Source organism: Rhinoraja longicauda, chromosome 12 (assembly GCF_053455715.1).
Source record: "Rhinoraja longicauda isolate Sanriku21f chromosome 12, sRhiLon1.1, whole genome shotgun sequence".
In the NCBI taxonomy this organism is placed as follows: Eukaryota; Metazoa; Chordata; class Chondrichthyes; order Rajiformes; family Arhynchobatidae; genus Rhinoraja; species Rhinoraja longicauda.
In genome coordinates, this window is record NC_135964.1 from 29,379,262 (window position 1) to 29,400,163 (window position 20,902).

Sequence of the window (20,902 nt, forward strand, 5' to 3'; positions counted from 1 at the left end):
CTTGAGATATAGCACAGTTAAAACATATTGGAAACATAAAACAGAACTCAACCGATAAAATAATAGCCCTAAAACTCATATAAGAATTGTGAACTAACAAATTCGACCACCAGAAATAGAAACAAGCTTTCTTTAAGAAATCCAATTTTAGATTACCATGCACGAGCAAATTTGGCTATGGATTTCATTTATTGTGTCAGTCAGAATTTCAATCGCATTAACCTCAAAGACCTATGCAGAAATTCCCCAATGCAACTGCTTGGTCTTTTCCTACTTAATTTTGGTCTGTCTTAAACTACTCTTTCTTTCCCTCTTTTTTCTCTTTCTGCAACAAATTTAATTCTTAAATTTATCCATAATTCCTTTGTTGTCTTTTAGTCAGTTTCCTTCCCCATTCTTTATTTTCACTGGTTAACATGAAGGACACCCATAAGGCAGAACATTCAGGAGGTTTGGGATGAGATTTCTCATTATTATGGCATTACAGTAATAAATACATTGTGCATGAAAATAGTGCTCAGTATTAACTGGGTTACAAGTTCCTCTGCCAATGAAACCTCTTGAGATACAGCACAGTTAAAACATATTAGAGACATAATTCAGAACTGAACCAATAAGATTTTAAAGGTGATAAAACAGTTCAATTCACATGGCTTATTATTCGAATAACACCATTGCAGCAAACTTTGGGTGAATATGTAGGACAAGACATAACCAAGAATATCTTGAATTGTTCAAGTGGCTATCTTGAAATTGCAAAATTGATGACATATAGGATATTGTGAAAGGATATCTTGAAATTGTAAAATAGTTTCATTAACCTCAGTTGGTAACACTCACTGCTGATTAAATATTTTGCATGCAAAATTAGATTTTACAAATTGATCACATAAGGTAAGCTGTCAATTCAGCATAGTGTTCGGGGAGCAATGAATATCAGGGACAATGTCCGGCTTCAAAAGGCTTCAACAATACTGATGCCCATAAAGAGCAATGTGACATGACTCAATGACAACCGATCATTCGCACTGAAGTCTGTGATGATGAAGTGCTTTGAGACGTTGGTTATGATACACATCACCACCTGCCTTAGTAAGGACCTGGACCCACTGCATTGCGATCCACAATGGATCACCAGATGATGCAATCTCTTTGGCTCTCCTCTCTGCACTTGGTCGAAATGAACAGAAAGGTCTCGATGCAAAACATCACCTATTCCTTTTCCCTGGAGATGCCACCTGAATGGCCGTTACTCCAGCATTTTGTACCTTTCGGTGTAAACCAGCATCTGCAGTTCCTTCTTACACACGTACATCAGGCGATCCTCACACATTAACACAAGCCCACACACACTGTCGAGAATTTACACTTCTACCAAGTATACAAACCCAAGCCAATCAACCTACAAACTTGTACGTCTTTGGAGTGTGGGAGGAAACTGAAGATCTCGGAGAAAACTCACGCGGTCATGGGGAGAACGTACAAACTCCGTACAGATAGCACCTGTAGTCGGGATCAAACCTGGGTTTCTGGCGCTGCAAGTGCTATAAGGCAGCAACTCTACCACTGTGCCACCGTGCCGCACATAAAGAATGAAGAAGACTACAAAGAATCGTAGACACTGTCCGTCACAGGGACTGACCCACCATCAAAGGAATCTATAAGAGGTGTCGCTTTTAAAAAGCAACCAATGTCCTCCATTTCTGGCCACTCTCTCATTTCAGTATTGCCATGAGAAGAATTTACAGGAGCTTGAAATCAGTGATCCCACCAGGTTCAAGAACTGCTTCTTCCCAGCAACCATCAGGTTCTTGCACACTACACAACACTAACTTTAGCAACTATGGACTGTATCTCTCGTTGTGCTACGGACTTCGGTTTCTGCACTATTCTGGTTACCATAATATTAATTTATTGTATTTTTGATTATTATATATTATCCGAGTTGCCTCAAGTAAGAATTTCATTGTCTGTTGTCGGTACATATTACAATTAAATACTCTTGACTTGATTCTTAATGGCACATTAAATCAACAGCCTGTCTACCCTCTCAGCTTTATGCAGCAGACCTCTTATTTGAAGATATGCAAAAGAGTTCTCCCAATCAACATTTTCTGTCCAACATCAAAATTAAATTGACATTCAGCTCATGTATTTAATGCGGAGTTTGCTGCTTGTTTGCAATTTATTAGTTGCTTTGAGAGAATCTCTGAATGTATTCTAAGTGCTCCAAATGTAAACTGCTTTTTGCTTGCTATTCTAACTAAACTTACTGATGAGATCAGGGAAACTAAACTTACTGATATCAGGGAAACAAAAATAAATATTTCCTTCAGAGTTAAATATAACTTATAACCTTGAAGAGCCTCATAAAATGAGCGCCTGGTTTTGCTTGCAGCTGAAGCTTATTGCTTGAAATTGGGGTCATGTTTTCAGCAGGTAAACAAGAAGCAATATGTTAGGTTTCAACCCAGGCATCTTTGATAGTTCTCTTGTGGGCATGACCCATGGAAATAACAAGAATTCCATCATGCTTTGGGATATGGAAAACGTCTGAATGGAAACCTCATGAAATTTTGATAAACAGGAAGTGGTATAACATTTATTGTTCTGCAGACCAAGTGCGGGATGCCTGTACTGTTAATGGTTGGGCACACCGCTGTGACTGTGGTGATGACTAGATTTGATTATATAGATAAGCCATGCAATGCTGAGTATTCTCATCTCATATAAATTTACATTTCATGAGGTTTTTCAGGAACACGAGCATTATTAGATTAAGTCATTATTTGCTGCACTGATAATGCTTTTCTGTCACATTTTATTGTTATCTAACTGCTTTCATTAATACTTGAGGATATTAGGGTATCATTCACGTAATTCTGACCATGATACCAACTCAGAACTGACTAAGCATGATTAAAACAACACCTCTTAATATGTCTCAAAGTATTTTATCTGCTTTTGGTAATGTTTGTTGAGGTCCAAAGCTGCACATACAATTATGTTTATTGCAATGAAGGGAAATGCAGAGACGTTCCCTAAAGTAGAAACATTTTTGTAGTGCATCCGAACAATATGATTCCAGCTGCAGTTTTCTGCCTTTCAGTAAATCTAGAATTAAACGAGATGGCTCTTTCAGTTTAATTATTCCTTCTCTTCAATAGTTTACTTTATCTGACGTAAATGAAAATTAATTGTGATTCTTCTAATTAATTAGAAAACAATTCAAGGGTGGCACAGTGGCCCAGCTAGTAGAGCTACTGCATCGCAGCACTAGAGACCCTGTTTCAAAGCTGAACTTGTGTGCTGTCCATGTGGAGTTAGCATGTCCTCCCTGTGACCGCGTGGGTTTCTTCCAAGTGCTCAGATTTTCTCCCATATACCAAAGACGTGCGTGTTTATAGGCTAAATGGCCTCGGAAAAGTGCCCCAAGTGTGGAGGGAATGGATGAGAGAGTGGGCTAACATAGAACTAGTGTGAACAGGTGATCGATGATAAGTATGAACTCGGCAGAAGGGCCTGTTTCCATGCTGCATCTCTAAACTAGAGTAAATTCCCACAACAGCAAAAATACTTAGACAGGAGCAATTGTGAAATAAATTAGGCTAAGAAAAATACTAGACACAAGGAACCGTTTACAGAAAAAGACACATTGCTAGAGTAACTCAGCTTCATGTTTGGCACGGACACTGTACATTGGTCAACGTGGGTTGTTTTTAAATGTGCTATACAAATAAATTGACTTGACTTGACTTGACTGTAGGCCAAATAGCCTGTATGTGTGCCATACTGTTCTATGTAATTCTTCTGGTAGTAAAGTAAGGAGAAAAAAATATATACAGTTGAGTGTGAAGTGAAAATTAAGATACCAGAAGAGTACATTTTCAGCAGCATTCCAATCCAAAGGGCGACATTTATATATTTTGGATCCTCAGACTAAGGCAATTCTGCATGTCCCCTATGACTCTCACCAATTTCTACAGATGCATCACAGAAAGCATCCTATACAGATGCATCAGAGCTTGGTTTTGCAACTGCTCTGTCGAAGGCTGCAAAAAACTGTAGAGTCATAGATGCTACCCAGTCTATCACATGCAAATCAATCTTTCTCCCCTCATATTCATCTACATTTCATGTTGCCCCAGGAAACTAGCCAACATTATGAAGAACTGCTCACAGCCTGGTCATTCTCTCTTCTCTGTTCTCCCATCAGGAAGAGGGCACAAAAGTACATACCATCATATTCAAGAACAGCTTCTTCCCTGCTGTTCTTGAACATATCTCATATGGCAAGGATTAATTACTGTGCTCTCAATCTACCTTGTTGCAGTCCCTGCGCTTTTCCTTGTTTATTTGGACTTTCTCTGTCGGTGTAACACTCTATTCTGCACTCTCTTTTATACTACCTGTTGCACTCATGTATGGTATGATCTGCCTGCAGAGTATGCGACACAAAGTTTTTCACTGTATCTTGCTACCCACAGTAATAATAAACAAATACCAATCCCAATCTTTTGACAACTGGATGAGTTTGGTAAAGAGAAAATTTTCTGAAGTTCTTACCCATGTCTAATGTAATGCCTTTCGGCTGAATGCTCACATACCTGTAGATGTTTTACAATATTGACGACCTCCCTTGTTGAATATGGGTAGGTTATTATTCCTTGATCAGCCATGTTTCTCAACTCGCCAAAAGCCGACACAAGCTTTTGAAGAACTGGCTCTGGGACATCAGGACCATATTGTCGAAGCATTGCAAGCTCCGATTGAGGTTTAGGATTATCAACAGCACTGCAGCTAAATATATCACCTGTCCAAAAAGAAATACAAGAATGATGTATCATTGTCTTAAGACAACATTGGAATTCCCAACACACAATGTCTAGTGTTGCAGGGTCCTTCTCCCATTGGAGCAGTGGGCCATAGACTTATGATATACTTATGACCCACACACCCATCGATATTTCCCCCCTTCCGGAAGCTGTTCCATTAAATGACTCTTACTATGCTCATACATTATTTTGTTGTTACTTATAATATGCATTGAAAAGAAGTGCATTTGTATGTTTCTGGAATACATTGGCAAATAGAAGGGGTGAACAACACCCCAGCAATAAATATTATATTATTCATGGTCAGATCCCTCTAACCCAATCATATTTTAACATAAACCAAACTTTTCTTGGAGCAAAGCAATATTTTATAAGGTGTTGTACTAAAGATGATTGTGAAAAATATAAGCTAATGTCATAGGAGGTTACGTATTGATGTGGACAGATGATTGTTTAGTTGACAAGAAACAGAGGGTGAACATAAGTGTTCTTTTACCAGCTGGCAAGATGTAAAGAGTGATGTACCACCAGGATTGGTTCTAGAGCCTCAGTTTTTTCCCCCACAGATTATAAAAATGGCTTGAATGGTAACATCAAAGGTATTGTTCCAAATTCACGGATGATAGAGAGGTAGGAAATTAAGTTGCGGAGAGGACATAAGGAGATTACAAAGGACTACACATAGATTAAGTGAGTGGGAAAATAATTGGCAAATGGAGCATCATGTGTGAAATTGTTCATTTTGGCAAGGAACATAAAAAACAATATAATATAATAGGGCGGCACGGTAGCGCAGCGGTAGAGTTGCTGCTTTACAGCGAATGCAGCGCCGGAGACTCAGGTTCGATCCTGACTACGGGTGCTGCACTGTAAGGAGTTTGTACGTTCTCCCCGTGACCTGCGTGGGTTTACTCCGAGATCTTCGGTTTCCTCCCACACTCCAAAGACGTACAGGTATGTAGGTTAATTGGCTGGGTAAATGTAAAAATTGTCCCTAGTGGGTGTAGGATAGTGTTAATGTGCGGGGATCGCTGGGCGGCACGGACTTGGAGGGCCGAAAAAAGGCCTGTTTCCGGCTGTATGTATATGATATGATGATATGATATGAATTTAAATAGTGAGAGAGAGCATAAGGCTCTGAGATTTTGTGGGATCAGGGTGTCCTAGTGCATGATTCACAAAGGCTGGTATGCAGGTCAAGTACTTAGGAAAGTTACAGAATGTTATCATTTATTGCAAAGGGAATAACATGCAGGGGTTATTTATATTCAGTTAAATTGCTCATTGATACGAACATTTGGAGCACTCTGAACAGTATTGGTCTTATTTAAGGAAAGATGTTGATGCATTGGAAAGGTTTCAGCAAAAGTTTACTACACTAATAGGTGGAATAGGTGGGGTGTCTAATGAGGAATGTTTGGACAGGCTAGGCTTGGATGGGGAGTGGTGACTGAAACACAAGAAATCCTAAGGTTGAGTATGGAGAGAAAGTTTCCTCTTGTGGGAGGATCTAGAACGAGAAGCCACGGCCTATACAAGGGATCAACCGTTTAAGTCAGAGATAAGACAAAATGTGTTTTTCTCTCCGGGTGTGATGTGATGGCAGAGCAGTTATTTCTGCAGCCCTGCCATTATGGTTCAATGGCTAAACAATTAATTGGCTACTGTAAATTGCCTCAAGTGTATGTAAGTTGCTGGAGAGCTGAGAGAAATTGATAGGAAGTAAGAGAGAATAGATTACAGAAAAAGAAGTGCAGCGGAGAGGGACTAATGAGATTGTTCTGAGAGCCAGCATGGACTCAGGAGACTGAATGGCCTCCTTTAACAAATGAGAATTTGAGATGTAAAAAATGAGAAATGAGAGGTTCATGACTCAATGAATAGAGTTTAGAATAACTATATCTAAAATGCATTCATGAGTTAGATGATCTGCAGGGTACGATTTCAAAGTTTTCACACAATGAGCAACCGAAACCTGGTATAGAAGTGGGCAGAAGGCAAAATAAATTTAATGTCGAAAAATAAGAAATGATTTATTGTGATAAGTATATGAGGAAGCACAACATTGGTCACAATGGTACAATTTTAGGGGGTGCAGGAACATAGGAGCTGGGGATTTTTTTTAGATCTGAGGATTTTTGCTAGATATATGGGATCTTTTGTTTTATTAATAGAAGTACAGACTGCAAAAACAAGTTCTAAATTAATGGTTAAGCCTCAGCTGGAGAACTATCAAAATCTGGCCACCACATTTCAGAAAGGTTATTAAGTCCTTGGAAAGTGCACAGATTTACCGGAATGATAACAGGGATGAAGGACTTCAGTCACATGCAGAAACTGAGAATTCAAGATGGATCTATTTAAAGCAGATAAGATTAAAATGAGATTTGATAGAGGGATCAAAATTGTGAATGCTTTTGATCAAATGGATAGGGAAGTCTGGCAAGTAGAATGGTGACCAGGGTAGAAATAATTTTAAGCAGTAAGTCGTTGTGGTCTGAAAGTAATGTACGAATGATGTGCTGAGCAGATTCAATAGCAGCTTTCAAAAGGAGATTTGATGAAAAGATCAGAAATTTGGCATTTTGCACTTCTAAGGTCATTAGTAAGGCATGATTGCTTTCATGGAAACAAAACCAACAATAATCTCATTGCCTCTTCCCAACAATCCCCACACAAAATTATGGCACTAGTTAAATTGTTGGAGACAAGGGAAATAACCATTGAACTTGCTCCATGTGGTCATTTGTTATCATAAACTAGTCTAGCATAAAAGTGAAGCAATTCTAGTGTAGACATTCGAGTAAACTCACAAATACTAAATTCAGTGTAAATAAATAATTAAATAAAAAATCTCACCTAGAGCACCGAAAAAATCATTACCAAGAAAAGGAAACCCAGGTCTATTTGCCAGAACTATCATTCGGAAATCTGGATGAATTACTATCACATCGGGTCTTCCTTCAGCACTGGCTTGATCTGAAATACCAGCATGTAATTCATCAAATTCCTCAACAATTAAAGAGAACTTCTTTTACTAACACAAACATTTTATACTTGTTTAAAAAAAAAAGAATGATTAGCTGACTCAGGTCCAGAATTTCCACTTGGGAGTTTTGCCCAGTACATTTCAAAGGGAGGGAAACAGTTCAGGTATAAAGTAGCCGGTTTCCTAGCTGCCAATTATTGGGAAGGATGTGCAACGCCTTCCACGAGAGGCTAATTTATTGCAATAAGTGATGCAAGGCCTTTAATAAAAACGTGTTCCAGCGGACTGTCTAGAGATTTTAAAAAAAATTGTAAACTGATTTTCTATCAGCCGCAACATCTTGCCTGGAGCATTCAACTCCACTAATCCTATAACTCTAGTAATCAGACCCATTACTATATTAAAGAGGCTATTCACATGTACGTTCTCATTTATTCCCTTAACCTTCCCTGGTTTATCTACTTTATTCCCCTCAGCTACTTTTTGTGGTGTCAGATGTAACTTTTTAATGCATAACCATCCTACAATTGTGGGTTCTAGTTGTGGCCTTCTTCACCCAGTATCAGTGCAATCAAACCTGTCCAGCGCACACCTCAGGAGATGAAATTATGCCATGCTGCAGATGATTTTATCACCGCTAAAGCTTAAAAATTAATTATAGTATTTAATCCATGTTTCTCATTGGATGCTCAGAGAATATAAATTTGGCTTCCTACGAATGAGTAAAATAGATATACAGAAAATTCTGCTATAACTCAATAGTTACATTCCTAAGGAAATTTTGTTACAGAAAATCACATTAGAAAAAGCTATTGTGTCTATGGGGAAAATGGGTTTTATGGCTAGAAAATTTCAGGCTCGCAATAATAATGTATTTTTCCCCACTGGATTTACAGAAATACTTTTTTTAATGGCATGAAGTTTTTGTTACAGAAAGCTAAAAATACTAAAGGCGGTATGTTACATGCATTAATAGGGTATCATTGCACAAGTGTCAATAGAAATGTTGGTCTGTCAATTTCAATGGTCACCTGCAGCAAAACTGACAGACAATGGTGTCTGGTTACTGCAGGGAGGTTACATGGAAAGTTTCTCCAGAAAATGTTTTCCCCTAGATTGTTTAATTGCAAGACATCTTTTTTTTCTACTTGTCAATTTCCAAAGTAACTTTTAACTAATTCTCCAATTCACAATCAAATTCACGTTATAACCTATTTGGTCTATTCTCCCGGTGGATTTTCAGAGAATCAGCAATATTTACCGACAACAATACGTCTTCCGTCAGACAGGATCATCTCGCCACTTTCCACTAATGTCTTTAGGATGCAGGTGACATTGGTTGGTGCCTTGTCAGCCTCATCAATGACTAGGATGTGTCCGTTTTTAACAGCTTTCACCTGGGCATGAAGGAAACAAATACCATTTATTATTTCCTCATCAAGTAGGCTCGGCAGCCTCTGCATCCTCCGCCAAGTAATAACAGAACAGTATGTCAATACAGAATCACTAGAGATGGTACAAAACTACTAGAGAGGTTATAATTATCAGGAAAGAGCAAACAGGCTATAGTTCTTTCCTTCAGAACAGATTGAGGATGCAGGATAGAGGTCTTTAAATGTCTGAAGGGGCTCAAGAGCAACAAGCTGAGAGATGATAATTTCACTTATTGGGATCTCAAACCAAGGAGATGTAAATGAGAGGTGCTCGATCTTCCAAATGGTGTTATGAAATGCTGCTTGAAAGGGGAGAGTAGAGTGGGTGTTTCCTGCAAGCAATTGATAACAAAAATGTGTAAAGCCTTTTTGTTCTAACTTTCAACTTGTAGGCTGACAGCTGGGTATTTTGTTCAATGGCCTGTGGGAGGCTGGCGAAGGAAGTGTGGGATGAGTGACAGAAAGAGAATGTTATCATGCAGCATAGAAGACTGCCATATGGTTTGTCTATATTATCTCTTTTGATGAGTAATGCAATTATTCCCACACCGCAAAGGGATATTTTATGTTCCCCTCGGCTATCTTACATGTATGAGGGTTGGAGATTGAGAGTAGACTTGATAGAAGTATATAAAATTGCAAAAGGCAGAACATTTTTCCCAGGCTGGAAATGTTAAAAACTAGAGAGCATAGGTTTAAGGTCTGAGGGGGGAAGTTTAAAGGTGATGGGTGGGGGCATTTTGTTTATTTACAGAAAATAGTGGGTGCCTGGAACACACTGCCAGGGTTGATAGAAGCAGATGTGATAGTAGCATTAGTCTTCTAACTTTTCTCATTCGGAACAAGGCTCCTTATTCCAATATGTTATCTGCCGTGAGCAGCCGAAGAACTCCGGATGGGCCGTGGACATGCCCCGGCAGCAGATCTGGCTCACCTGCCACGGAACCAGGAATCTGCCTGGAGTGGGAGCCATGTCCGAGGCTCGTCTCCTGCTTATGTCTGAAGACCAGGAACCAGAAAGGGCAGGTAAGAAGAACCAGGGCACTTATCTTCTGCGCCCGCAGGGTCGGCAGCGGGAGGCGCCCTGCGGCACGAAGGATGAAGGCCAGGCGAGGAGAGGGACATTGATTCGCGGGCCGAACTGGATGAATAATGCAGGGTGACTTGGACAGGTTGGGTGAGTTGGCAGAAGCATGGCAAATGCAGTTTAATGTGGATAAATGTGAGGTTATTCACTTTGGTGGCAAGAACAGGAAGGCAGATTATTATCTGAATGGTGTCAGATTAGGAGAAGGGGAGGTGCAACGAGATCTGGGTGTGCTTGTAAATCAGTCAATGAAAATAAGCATGCAGGTACAGCAGGCAGTGAAGAAAGCCTTCATTGTGAGACGATTTGAGTTTAGGAGCAAGGAGGTCGCATCTAGAGTATTGTGTGCAATTTTGGTAGCCTAATTTGAGGAAGGACATTATTGCTATTGAGGGAGTGCAGCGTAGGTTCACCAGGTTAATTCCCGGGATGGCAGGACTGACGCATGATGAAAGAATGAGTCGACTGGGCTTGCATTCGCTGGAATTTAGAAGGATGAGTGGGGATCTTATAGAAACATATAAAATTCTTAGAGGATTGGACAGGGTAGATGCAGGAAAAATGGTCCTGATGTTGAGGGAGTCCAGAACCAAGGGTCACAGTTGCAGAATAAGGTGAAGGCCATTTAGGACTGAGATGAGAAAAAACCTTTTCACCCAGAGAATTGTGAATTTGTGGAATTCGCTGCCACAGAGGGCAGTGGAGGCCAATTCACTGGATGTTTTCAAGCGAGAGTTTTCACGATTTAGCTCTTAGGGCTAAAGGAATCAAGGGATATGGGAAAAAGCCAGAAAGGAGTTCTGATTATGGATGATCAGCCATGATCATATTGAATAGCAGTGCTGGCTCGAAGGGCCGAATGGCCTATTCCTGCACCTATTTTCTATGTTTTTTATGTTTCTATGAAAGCAACGGCTACAACAGGATTTCATGGGAGTTTGAAAAATGCGTCAAAACCTGGCGACATTTGCATATGGACTCAGTGGGCTGTTTCTGTACTTAGTTGGGGATTGTATTCATGTACGGCAATAATTTTACTGATCTTTATGCAAAAAAAGAATTTCACTGTACCTTGGTAGATGTAATAATAAAGAACCGTAAATTCGGTTTGTTTCTCCACAGATGCTGCCTGGCCTGCTGAGTGTTTCCAGCATTCTGTTTTTTAGTGTTGTGATATTTACTGTTGCTTTTATCCATTTTATATGAATCAGGAATGAAAACAGGCTATTAAGCTTATTACAGCAAAACACAAAGTACAAGCATGTTGAGATCTTTCTGGACTGATCGTACTGGGGGAGAAAGCTGGAAAAGAGAGGCGAGGGTAGGACAAAGCTTGGTAAGTGATAGGTGGATACAAGTGAGGTGGGGGTTTTAATTGGCAGATAGCTGGAGTGATGAATATAGGTGGAAGGGGATAGGAGGAGAGGAAAGGGAATGGCACAATGGTGCAGTGGTAGAGAGTTGCTGCCTTGCAGTGCCAAAGACCTGGGTTCGATCCTAACTAAGGGTGTTGTCTGTACAGAGTTTGCAAGTTCTGCCTGCACGTTTCACTGGGTGCTCTGGTTGTCTCCCACATTCCAAAGATGTACAGGTTTGTAGGTTGATTGACTTCTGTATATTGTCCCTTGCCTGTAGGATAGAACTAGCGTACAGGTGATCACTGGCCTGTGCGGACTCGGTAGGCTGAAGGACCTGTTTCCACGCTGTATCTCTAAACTAAATGAAAGAGGAGGAATAAAATGGAACTGAGATACTCAGGGATGGGAGGTGAATTTCCAAAGAAGGGGAAATGATCAGGAGTAGGGACAAGGAAGCTTTTCGTAGGTTTGTTAAAACTAACCAGTGGAGAATCCTCATACATGATGACCCCATCTTGTACTGAAGGCTGCAAAGTGAGACTCTGTACTGTGGTGTCTCTGAAAAGAAATAAAACACATCACAATTTCAATTGCTAAAACTTTAGAACCCCGTTTAGAAATAAGCAAATTTTGTTACAATTTGACCAGATATTAAATGATAAAAACAAGTACATGACAAAGTGGATAAATGATGAGAAGTACAATATTCCTTTATCTATTGTAAAACTGACCAGCTAAATGGAATTTCATTTATGTTTGAACAAGAGAAAGAGCGATTGAGGGAGACTGATGGGATGACTCTTTTCAAGTGCTGATTCTGTCAGCATGGGTTGAAATCTTTTATTATGAGCTGCATCACACTATGATTCTCAGCTTGGATTGATAATTTATTTATTTTTAAATTTCAATCAGATTTTGAGTCTTATCCCATGCTCTGCAAGTCCGAGAGCACTTTTTAACCAAGTAATTACATTCCATGTATTTCCATGCTGCAAACTAAGGGTCCAGTGTTTCAGGCATAAGAAGAAATAGAAGGTTTACAGCTGTTAGCGTGGGTGGTTTTAACGATGTTGAACTCAGGCAGTTTACTTGCATCACTTTGGAAACCACTAGTGTTTACTCTGCAAATCTCTGGACTTGGATCAATGAGATCTGGCCCACAGGACAAGAGCATCCATTTTACCTTGGTAGGTGGGGGGGGGGGGGGGGGGGGGGATGGATGGAGACAGCTCTGATGCAGCAGAATGCACAGACGTACGTCAAAGATGCTCAAGCATGACAATGGAGTTTCTCCACATATCAGGACTACGAGACAGTCTACTCATGGCAGCCACCGAGGGACACGATCTACATCTGCAGCAACAACCTCCAGATTCTGGCACTTACAGCCGACTTTCTGCCATGGCTGCAGCTTTACATAATTCTCTGCATATCAAGTATCTGAATGGAAGCTGTAGAACTTCTTGCTCACCTTACAGAACAATGCTCCTGTTGGCATGTTAAGAATGGATTCAGACCACAACAGAACTACAGAACTAATCTCGCATTCATGCAACTTTCCAAAAAAACAACATTGGATCCTTTCTGCAGTGCTCACTGACCTCACTGTTTATCATGGATGAACCTACATGATATATTTTAGTTACAGAGGTAAGAAAGTCCAGGACCGCACAGGGGTGCTGTCCCTCACCATCAGGGCGCATATAGGGTGACACTGACGATCCTAGCAGATCACTCCAGGTTTCAAAGACGGAAGCGTGACAAACTCAGGCTTCACCCTGCAATTCACCCTTTCCTCAAGGGGGGATGTTGGCGGACTCAGGTTTATCCAGGCAGCTCAGCTTTGGGGCTTCAAGAGGTGGCGTTGGCGACCTCTGGATTATCCTGGCGGCTCAGTCTTTACCTCTGTGTGTGGGCACAATCCCTCATTGTCTGTGGGCAGGAAGAAGCACTGGCACGTCAGGCTTGCTTGGGTACATTCAGTCTTAGCCTCAGTAGAGACGCTAACTATCTAGAGCTTCTTCCCGGCAGTCCAATCTTGACCACATGATGGCGCCGGTGGTCTCGGGTTTGTCCCAATGGCCCAGTCTTCCTCGAACCTGCGAAAGGGAAACATAGCTGGCATTCCTCTTTCTCCTCCCCTCTGGCTGGAATGCCTGGGTTTTATAGGGTGTAGGCTGACGAGGTTCAGGTGGCCAAACCAATATCAGCTCATTGGATCCAGCTGTTGGCAGTGATGCTGGGGATTGGCCTCTCCTGGCTTGTCAGCCAGTGACACGGACCAGAGCGGCCTCCAAAGGAGAGGGCGCTGTCACACCTGATACAGTGGTTGCAGGACCTCTTGGAATGACAAGTTAGGATGAAGAGTTTTCTCCTTGATGCCTGGTATGGGAAAAATGAACACTGGTACCCTGGCGATGAGGTGCTGTTTGCACAGCATTGTGTAATGCAAGTACTTTTTCCCCACTTGCTGCTAAGGCAACGATGATAGTTCAAATTGTACTTTCTGATATATAACTAGATGAGAGGAAACAAGCAGATGAAATGTACGTGTATTTTAAAAAGACATTTGATCGGTTTTCGACTAATGATGAATATATGAAATAAGAACTCGTGATTATGCAAAGGATTGCTAACAGGGCAGGGAGCAGGGACCGCCACAATAGATTATTTTCAGATTGGTGGGCTCTTACTAAGGGAGGGTATTATGTTGGAGCATTGGACTTTTGGTGATTGAATATTGAGACAGCTTCTGATGGATACAAGGACAAAATGGAATGTTTACATTTTCTCAGGAAGCAAAACCTGAGAAAATGTGCTGTGAGAAGAATGTAAGAGTTTGCAGAAACAATATAGACACATTAAATGAATGAATGAAAAGGGGCACGTGAGATCTGAAAAAATGTGAGGTTAATCATTTTCACAGAAGTAGAGCAATACACCAAGCTTTGCTTCCTGAGAACAATACATGTATCGGCTACTACATGGAGCTCTTGATGCATTATTACTCAACATGCAGCAGGTTAACACACAACTACAACAGATAACTGGGAAGGCATTGGCTTTAGTTCTGGTGTAAATGAGTAACTGATTTTGCAATGGTACAGGGGTTTAGTGAGGGAAGTTTGTAGTTTTGATCTCTGTGCCTATTGGAAGAGAAACAAAATGGAAGAAAGGAAGAAATTAATTCAATAAACTCTTGGATTGCTCGGGACTTCCGGGAGATACTGCTGCATACTCTTACTCTTAACTTCGGTTATTTCATTTTTGTACTTTAGTTTTTTCTTTGCACTCCTTCATATTCATTTATCATTAATTAGATAATCGATTCATCATTATCATGTGCACTTTTGGAGCTTCATGCAGACAAATAATTTCATAAGACCCTGGTGTATATGATAATAAACTAATTTGAATCTGAATCAGCATTGTTCCATGAGGAGAGACTGTGTAGGGAGTGTCTATACTAACTGGAAATTTAAAAAATGAGATTTAATTTCAACATCAGAGATTGCTGTCGTAGATGATTCTTCTGATGATGTCAAGGTGTCAAAATCTTAGGCTGAGGCTTCAGTCGTGACTCAAGATGAAAAATGTATTTGCACAGAAGATAGTTAATTTTTCAAATTTGAAAATTAAGCTTTGGATGCTCAGTGTAAGCACAATTGGAAATGATAGACTTTTGGGCACAAGGGAAGAGATAGGAAACGAGTGGATAGTGGATGAGATAGATGTATGGTTGGGATCGTATGAAATAGATGAGATTGCTCAAGAGTCCCTTCTTAGGTTCTAATTGCTCTAATGAGCTTGCTGTTATGACTCTATGAGAACACCACCTTGGGCAGGAAGTAGCACCTTCTTTTTGCTTCACAGATTCAATATCAGAAACTCAATGTAATCTAGAACAAAAATGACCAGATAGACAGAGCCAGCATAAGATACTAATAATTTCAACAGCAAGCATTCCAAATTTTTGATGTGGAATTGCATGGACTTTGTATTGTTATGTAATATATCTTTCTCTTTTTTTAAAGGTCTAGTTACAATAATGATAGAACTGCAAGATGTTTTAGCTTTGAGCTTTGAAGTAGTTATTCAGCTCATTGCTCTGTGCTACAATCTTGTGAAACATTTACAATTGATATGGCGCACCTTCTCTTTCTTCACAACACCCAAATAGCTGCTTCTTTTTCATTGAAACACTTTCTGAAAGCTGATATTAAATCTGCTCCTACCTTTGGAGCCAGTGCACTCCAATTTGCAATGGCACACTATAATCACTCATCCCCACGTCACATAGATTTTGCTTCAATTATCTTAAACCTCTGCTTACTGCCCCTCAGCCACTGGAATCAAATTTTCTTTACTTACCTTATTAAAACTAAGATTTTGAACACTGTTTAAATTTTCATTTGACATTCTCTGATTTAAGGAGCGTAATTCCAGCATCTCAACAATCTCCCTTAATTCAATTAACTCAGCCAAACTTCTTTACTTGTAAATCTCTCTATATTACCTTCAGGGGTCAGAAATCAGAAGGAGTAGGACATTTATGGGCTTGTCCCATTCATGGGGGTTAAACATTTCACAGCAGCACTGAGGAGACAACACTACTACATGACACGACAATGTCAGAGTTCAATGCCAACTACATTGGCACTTGGTCCGCCAAGGCAAACTGGATCTCCCGGTTGCAAACCATTTTAATTCCCCTTCCTGTTTCCGTAATGACCTTTCATTCCTGGGCCTCCTCCAGTGCGGCCACATGCAAAATGGAGAAACACCACCTCATATTCCGCTTTGGTAGCTTACAACTTAACGGTATGAACATTGAATTTTTCAATTTTAGGTAACCTCTAACAATCCCCCTCCCTTTTTCACCCACCCTGTCCTCCCCTCCTCTGTGCCCCATCTGCAATCCCACCTATTCTTTCCTCCCCCATCGTGCCTCTTAGCTACTCTCCTCCCTGTGGGCTCACAATCACAACTCTTCAATGCTGTCTCACACCTTCTGCTTTTATCTCTGGCCTTTGTTCCAACCATCTGTCAATCAAAAACCTCTCTTGCATGTGTCCATCAATTACCTGCCACACATTGTCCTGCCTTTCCCCTCTTCCAGCTTTATTCTCCACCCTACATCAGTCTGAAGAAGGGTCTCAACCCAAAATGTCACCTATCCATGTTCTCCAGGGATGATGCCTGACCTGCTGAGTTACTCCAGAACATTGCGTCCTTTTGTGTTTAAACAGCATCTGCAGTTCCTTGTTTCTATACTATCAGAGATATTGTCTTGCAGATCGGGTAAAGATAAAATAGCTCTATTTCAGTATCCCAGCTAATGATTAAACTGCAACCAATCAAAATATTTAGAAGAGATTCATTAGCCATTAGTTCACCATCCTTGTTATACATAATTGTAACAGGTACTTCATCTAGCAATAAATCACTTTAGGGCATTCTGTAGGACATTATATCAACACATTATTTGCTTTTGCTAATTTAAGATTCCAAAAGCCATGTATTGGAGATTTTTTGTTCTAGTCTTTTCTGTTCCATCTCATGATTCTTCATTCTCTGGGAGGTAGGCTAGTCAGGCAAAAACAGCATGTTTCAGAAATAACTTCAGTGGGAATGCAGATAATGCTCTTAGATATTTTTAGAAGCACAGCTGCACTGCAGGTGTCCCAGTTCCATTTGTTATTGAATTGCACTCTTCAACCTTGAATGTGACAAAAAAAAGTTCTGCTTCACCCACAGCATGATTTTAAAAATATCCTAGAATTGGAAGCCAGTAAACCTGCAGTCATTAAAAATCTTACTCATCATATGTTAAGTTTAAAACGTGCAGTCAAATCTGAATTTAGCTCCAAAAACCAGAACTGAACAATCAAACTTGCATCGACACAAAAAACTGGAGTAACTCAGCGGGACTGGCAGCATCTCTGGAGAGAAGGAATGGGTGACGTCTCGGGTTGAGACCCTTCTTCAGACAATTGCACAAAACTAACCAGAAAACTTTCCAGTCCAAATGTTTAATGTACTGTATTCAAAGTTGGGGCAGATCCGAATAGAATCCTTTTTGACCACATACTGCTGAAGATGAAAAAGCTTGTAAATATTTCTTCTTGTACAAGGTGGAATAATTGATTTCACCAGAATCCACTCACTGAGATTGCATCAAATCTAACATGTTGTTAACAGTCAGAATCTTCTGTAACCAAAAATATCTTAGCCTACATGTACTATAGTGGTAGGTGCAATTTGTAGTGGAACTTGTCCTGTAGCAGCTGTGGCTAACACGGACCTATAGATCACACATTGTGGCATCCTGTGTATCATCTGCCTGTGATCAATGTTATCTGTATTTTGTCAGTGCCTTGGAATGGAAGTATCCAGCAGACTTCAAATTTTAATACTGGATGCTAAAATTAGCCACTTTTTGTAACAGCACTGAAATTGCCTCATGCAGCTGTAATGGACACAAGATGAAATATCAAGATTTATTGAAGTCCTCCCACATATATATGGAGGTTTACACACACTGTTAGCTTGGATTCAGTCTATATATGGCACACTGTTAGATTGTGTTCAGTTTATACAGCACATTGTTTGGCTGAATTTACAGCATTAAGTGGATGGTAATTCTGAATTTACAGAGTACAATGCAGCAACTCAATTAGATAGCTTTTCCACCGGCTCCCACCCAATACTTCTGCCATTAAGAAAGTAAACAGCAGTAACACAATGGAAACACCATCTTCTCCTTGATGCATCCTCATTTGAATTTATCATTACTCCCTCACGACTGCAATCAAAATTCTAGAATTCTGCACTTAACACCAAATGTTAAGGAATTAAAGGATTATAGGCTTTAGTTAAGCTCCACCACCAGTTTTCGAAGATACTAGCCTTGATGACAAATATACACCGATCCGCCAAAACATTATGACCTGATGAGCCAAAACATTATGACCACTTGCCTAATATGCTGTTGGTCCTCCATGTGCAGCCCCATACGCAGCAGGATGCGTTGCACTGTGTATTGTGACACATTCCTCCCGTGACCACCATTAAAATTTTCTGTGACTTATGCCACAGTAGACCTTCTGTCGGTTCGGACCAGACGGGATAGTCTTCATTGCCCTCGTGCATCGATGAGCCCTGGGAGCCCAACACCTGTTTGTGGTTTGTCCCTCCTCGGACCACTGTCGGTAGGTACACACCACTGCATCCCACAAGCCTTGCCTTTTCAGAGATGCTCTGACCCAGTCGTCTGGCCATAACAATTTGGCCCTTGTCAAAGTCGCTCAGGTCTTTACTCCTGCCCCTTTCTCCTGCATCCAACACATCAACTTCACGAACTGACTGTTCACTTGCTGCCTAATATATCCCACCCCTTGACAGGTGCCATTGTAACAAGATAATCAATGTTATTCACTTCACCTGTTAGTGGTCATAATGTTTTGGCTGATCTGCGTATATATAGGACACAAACACTGCAGATGCTGGTATAAATGATGACATTGTTCAAATCCAGGCAATCATTTCTTTACTCCAGCATAGTATCTGTATTGCATATGCTATTTATCTACCAAAACGAACAAATTAGTAACTGATCTTTTACTCATACCAAACACATTCTTAGGTTAAACAAGCATTACACAGCCAGTGCATAATAAAATTGGTGCATTTTTAATGTTAGTGTCTCAGGTTTTGTACTAGGTAAGGTGAACTTCCAGTGTATTTTTACGCAGTGTGATACACAATGCGTAGGCATAGTTTCATTGTTTAAGAAAGACGTTCTTCCCCTCCATTTTGCTTTTAGGTATACAGGACAGACCATCTTAAAGACTAGATAATCTTTCTATTGAACGTAAATTATTGGCCAGGACATCAAAGGGAACTCCCTTGTAAGACATTTAACATCTGACCTGAGATAGTAAATCAAGGTCCCAGACATTCAAATATCCATAGCACTATTTTTTGAAGAGGAGTGTTTTAGCTAATTCAAACAAATCAGCACACCTGATTATTACACTGCTGTTGTTGGGACCGCTCTTTGTGGAAACTGTCTGTCATGTTACTTGCATAGGATTTCTTGTGTACACTTCAAGAGTAACCTCATTGTGCGCGAAACATGAGTTATCAAAATAAGTTATCAAAACATGAGTTATATAATGCACTTTGTATAATTGCTGAGTACAAAATACAGTGCAAGGGCTACTCTGAACAAAACGGTGGCATTAGGTGTCAGCAAAATGCACACAACTTGTCACTGAAACTTTCCTGCCAGTGTTACCTGTGAAGTTGTAAATATTCCCTGGGTCTGTTCAAAAGATGCAGGAAATGGTCAACAATCTTGTTCTTGCCCACACCCTATAGATAAAAAATATATATATATTGTCAAGTAATAACTGCCATAAATTATGTTATTGTCTAATTTATTATTGAATACAGACCAAATAAGAGTCCAGGTTTAGTTGGCTGTGTTGGTGGGGGGGTTACTGAATAATAGATCTGAAGAGGGCCAGAATTTTGCTGTTGAATCACCATTTAAATAATGAGTCATTTGACATAGGGTTTGTAGGTCAGGCCATCGACAAGGTAAGGAGACTGATTGGATGGAGGAATTGAAGGTGGTGTTGAGATCGGATCACTGTGTGAGAGAAGAGCTGAAGGGAAATTGTTTGGTTAAGGCCCTTAGATTTCAGTTTGAGGTAGTTTGGTCAATATGGTTTGGGGAACTGGGAATCCGCCCTTCTAATCCTGGCCCCTCATTCAAAGCTTTGACACTTGTGGAGAAATCTCAACATTGACCACATCATGTCCCCTCAGGCCCTTGGAGACACAAGATGCTGGAATCAGTCCTGATGCAATGTCTCAATCTAAAAGGGCGACCATTCCTCTGCTTCCACCCACACCTACGTTTCAGAGTTGCTACAGGTCAATAGTGCATCACATTAATTTGCACAAGTATTCCTCAGGCCACACCAACAACTCACATTCCATTCGCAGTAGGTTGCAAATTGAAAATTGAAACATTTTTGGGGGACGACTGCAAACATTGGCCAAGAAGGAGAAAGTACCAGAATTATGCAATTATCATTGATGGTGTTCCAAAGAGGCTCTATCTAAAGGTTTTGCAAATTTGCAAAAAATCATTGGTTAAACTATATATATAAATCAAATTGCAGCGTAGT

General features: G+C 40.3%; 1 protein-coding gene across 2 annotated transcripts in view; it reads right to left on the reverse strand.

Annotated features, from left to right (window-relative positions):
* vwa8 (von Willebrand factor A domain containing 8) overlaps positions 1-20,902 on the reverse strand; it is a 207,607-nt gene that overhangs the window by 74,568 nt on the left and 112,137 nt on the right. For both annotated transcript variants that reach the window (XM_078409361.1, XM_078409360.1), the window contains exons 21-25: positions 20,002-20,078; positions 12,185-12,260; positions 9,086-9,221; positions 7,695-7,814; positions 4,608-4,813 (exon numbers count right to left, since the gene is read on the reverse strand). In XM_078409361.1, the coding sequence (XP_078265487.1) occupies positions 4,608-4,813; positions 7,695-7,814; positions 9,086-9,221; positions 12,185-12,260; positions 20,002-20,078 (615 nt within the window). The remainder of the gene's footprint in view (positions 1-4,607; positions 4,814-7,694; positions 7,815-9,085; positions 9,222-12,184; positions 12,261-20,001; positions 20,079-20,902) is intronic.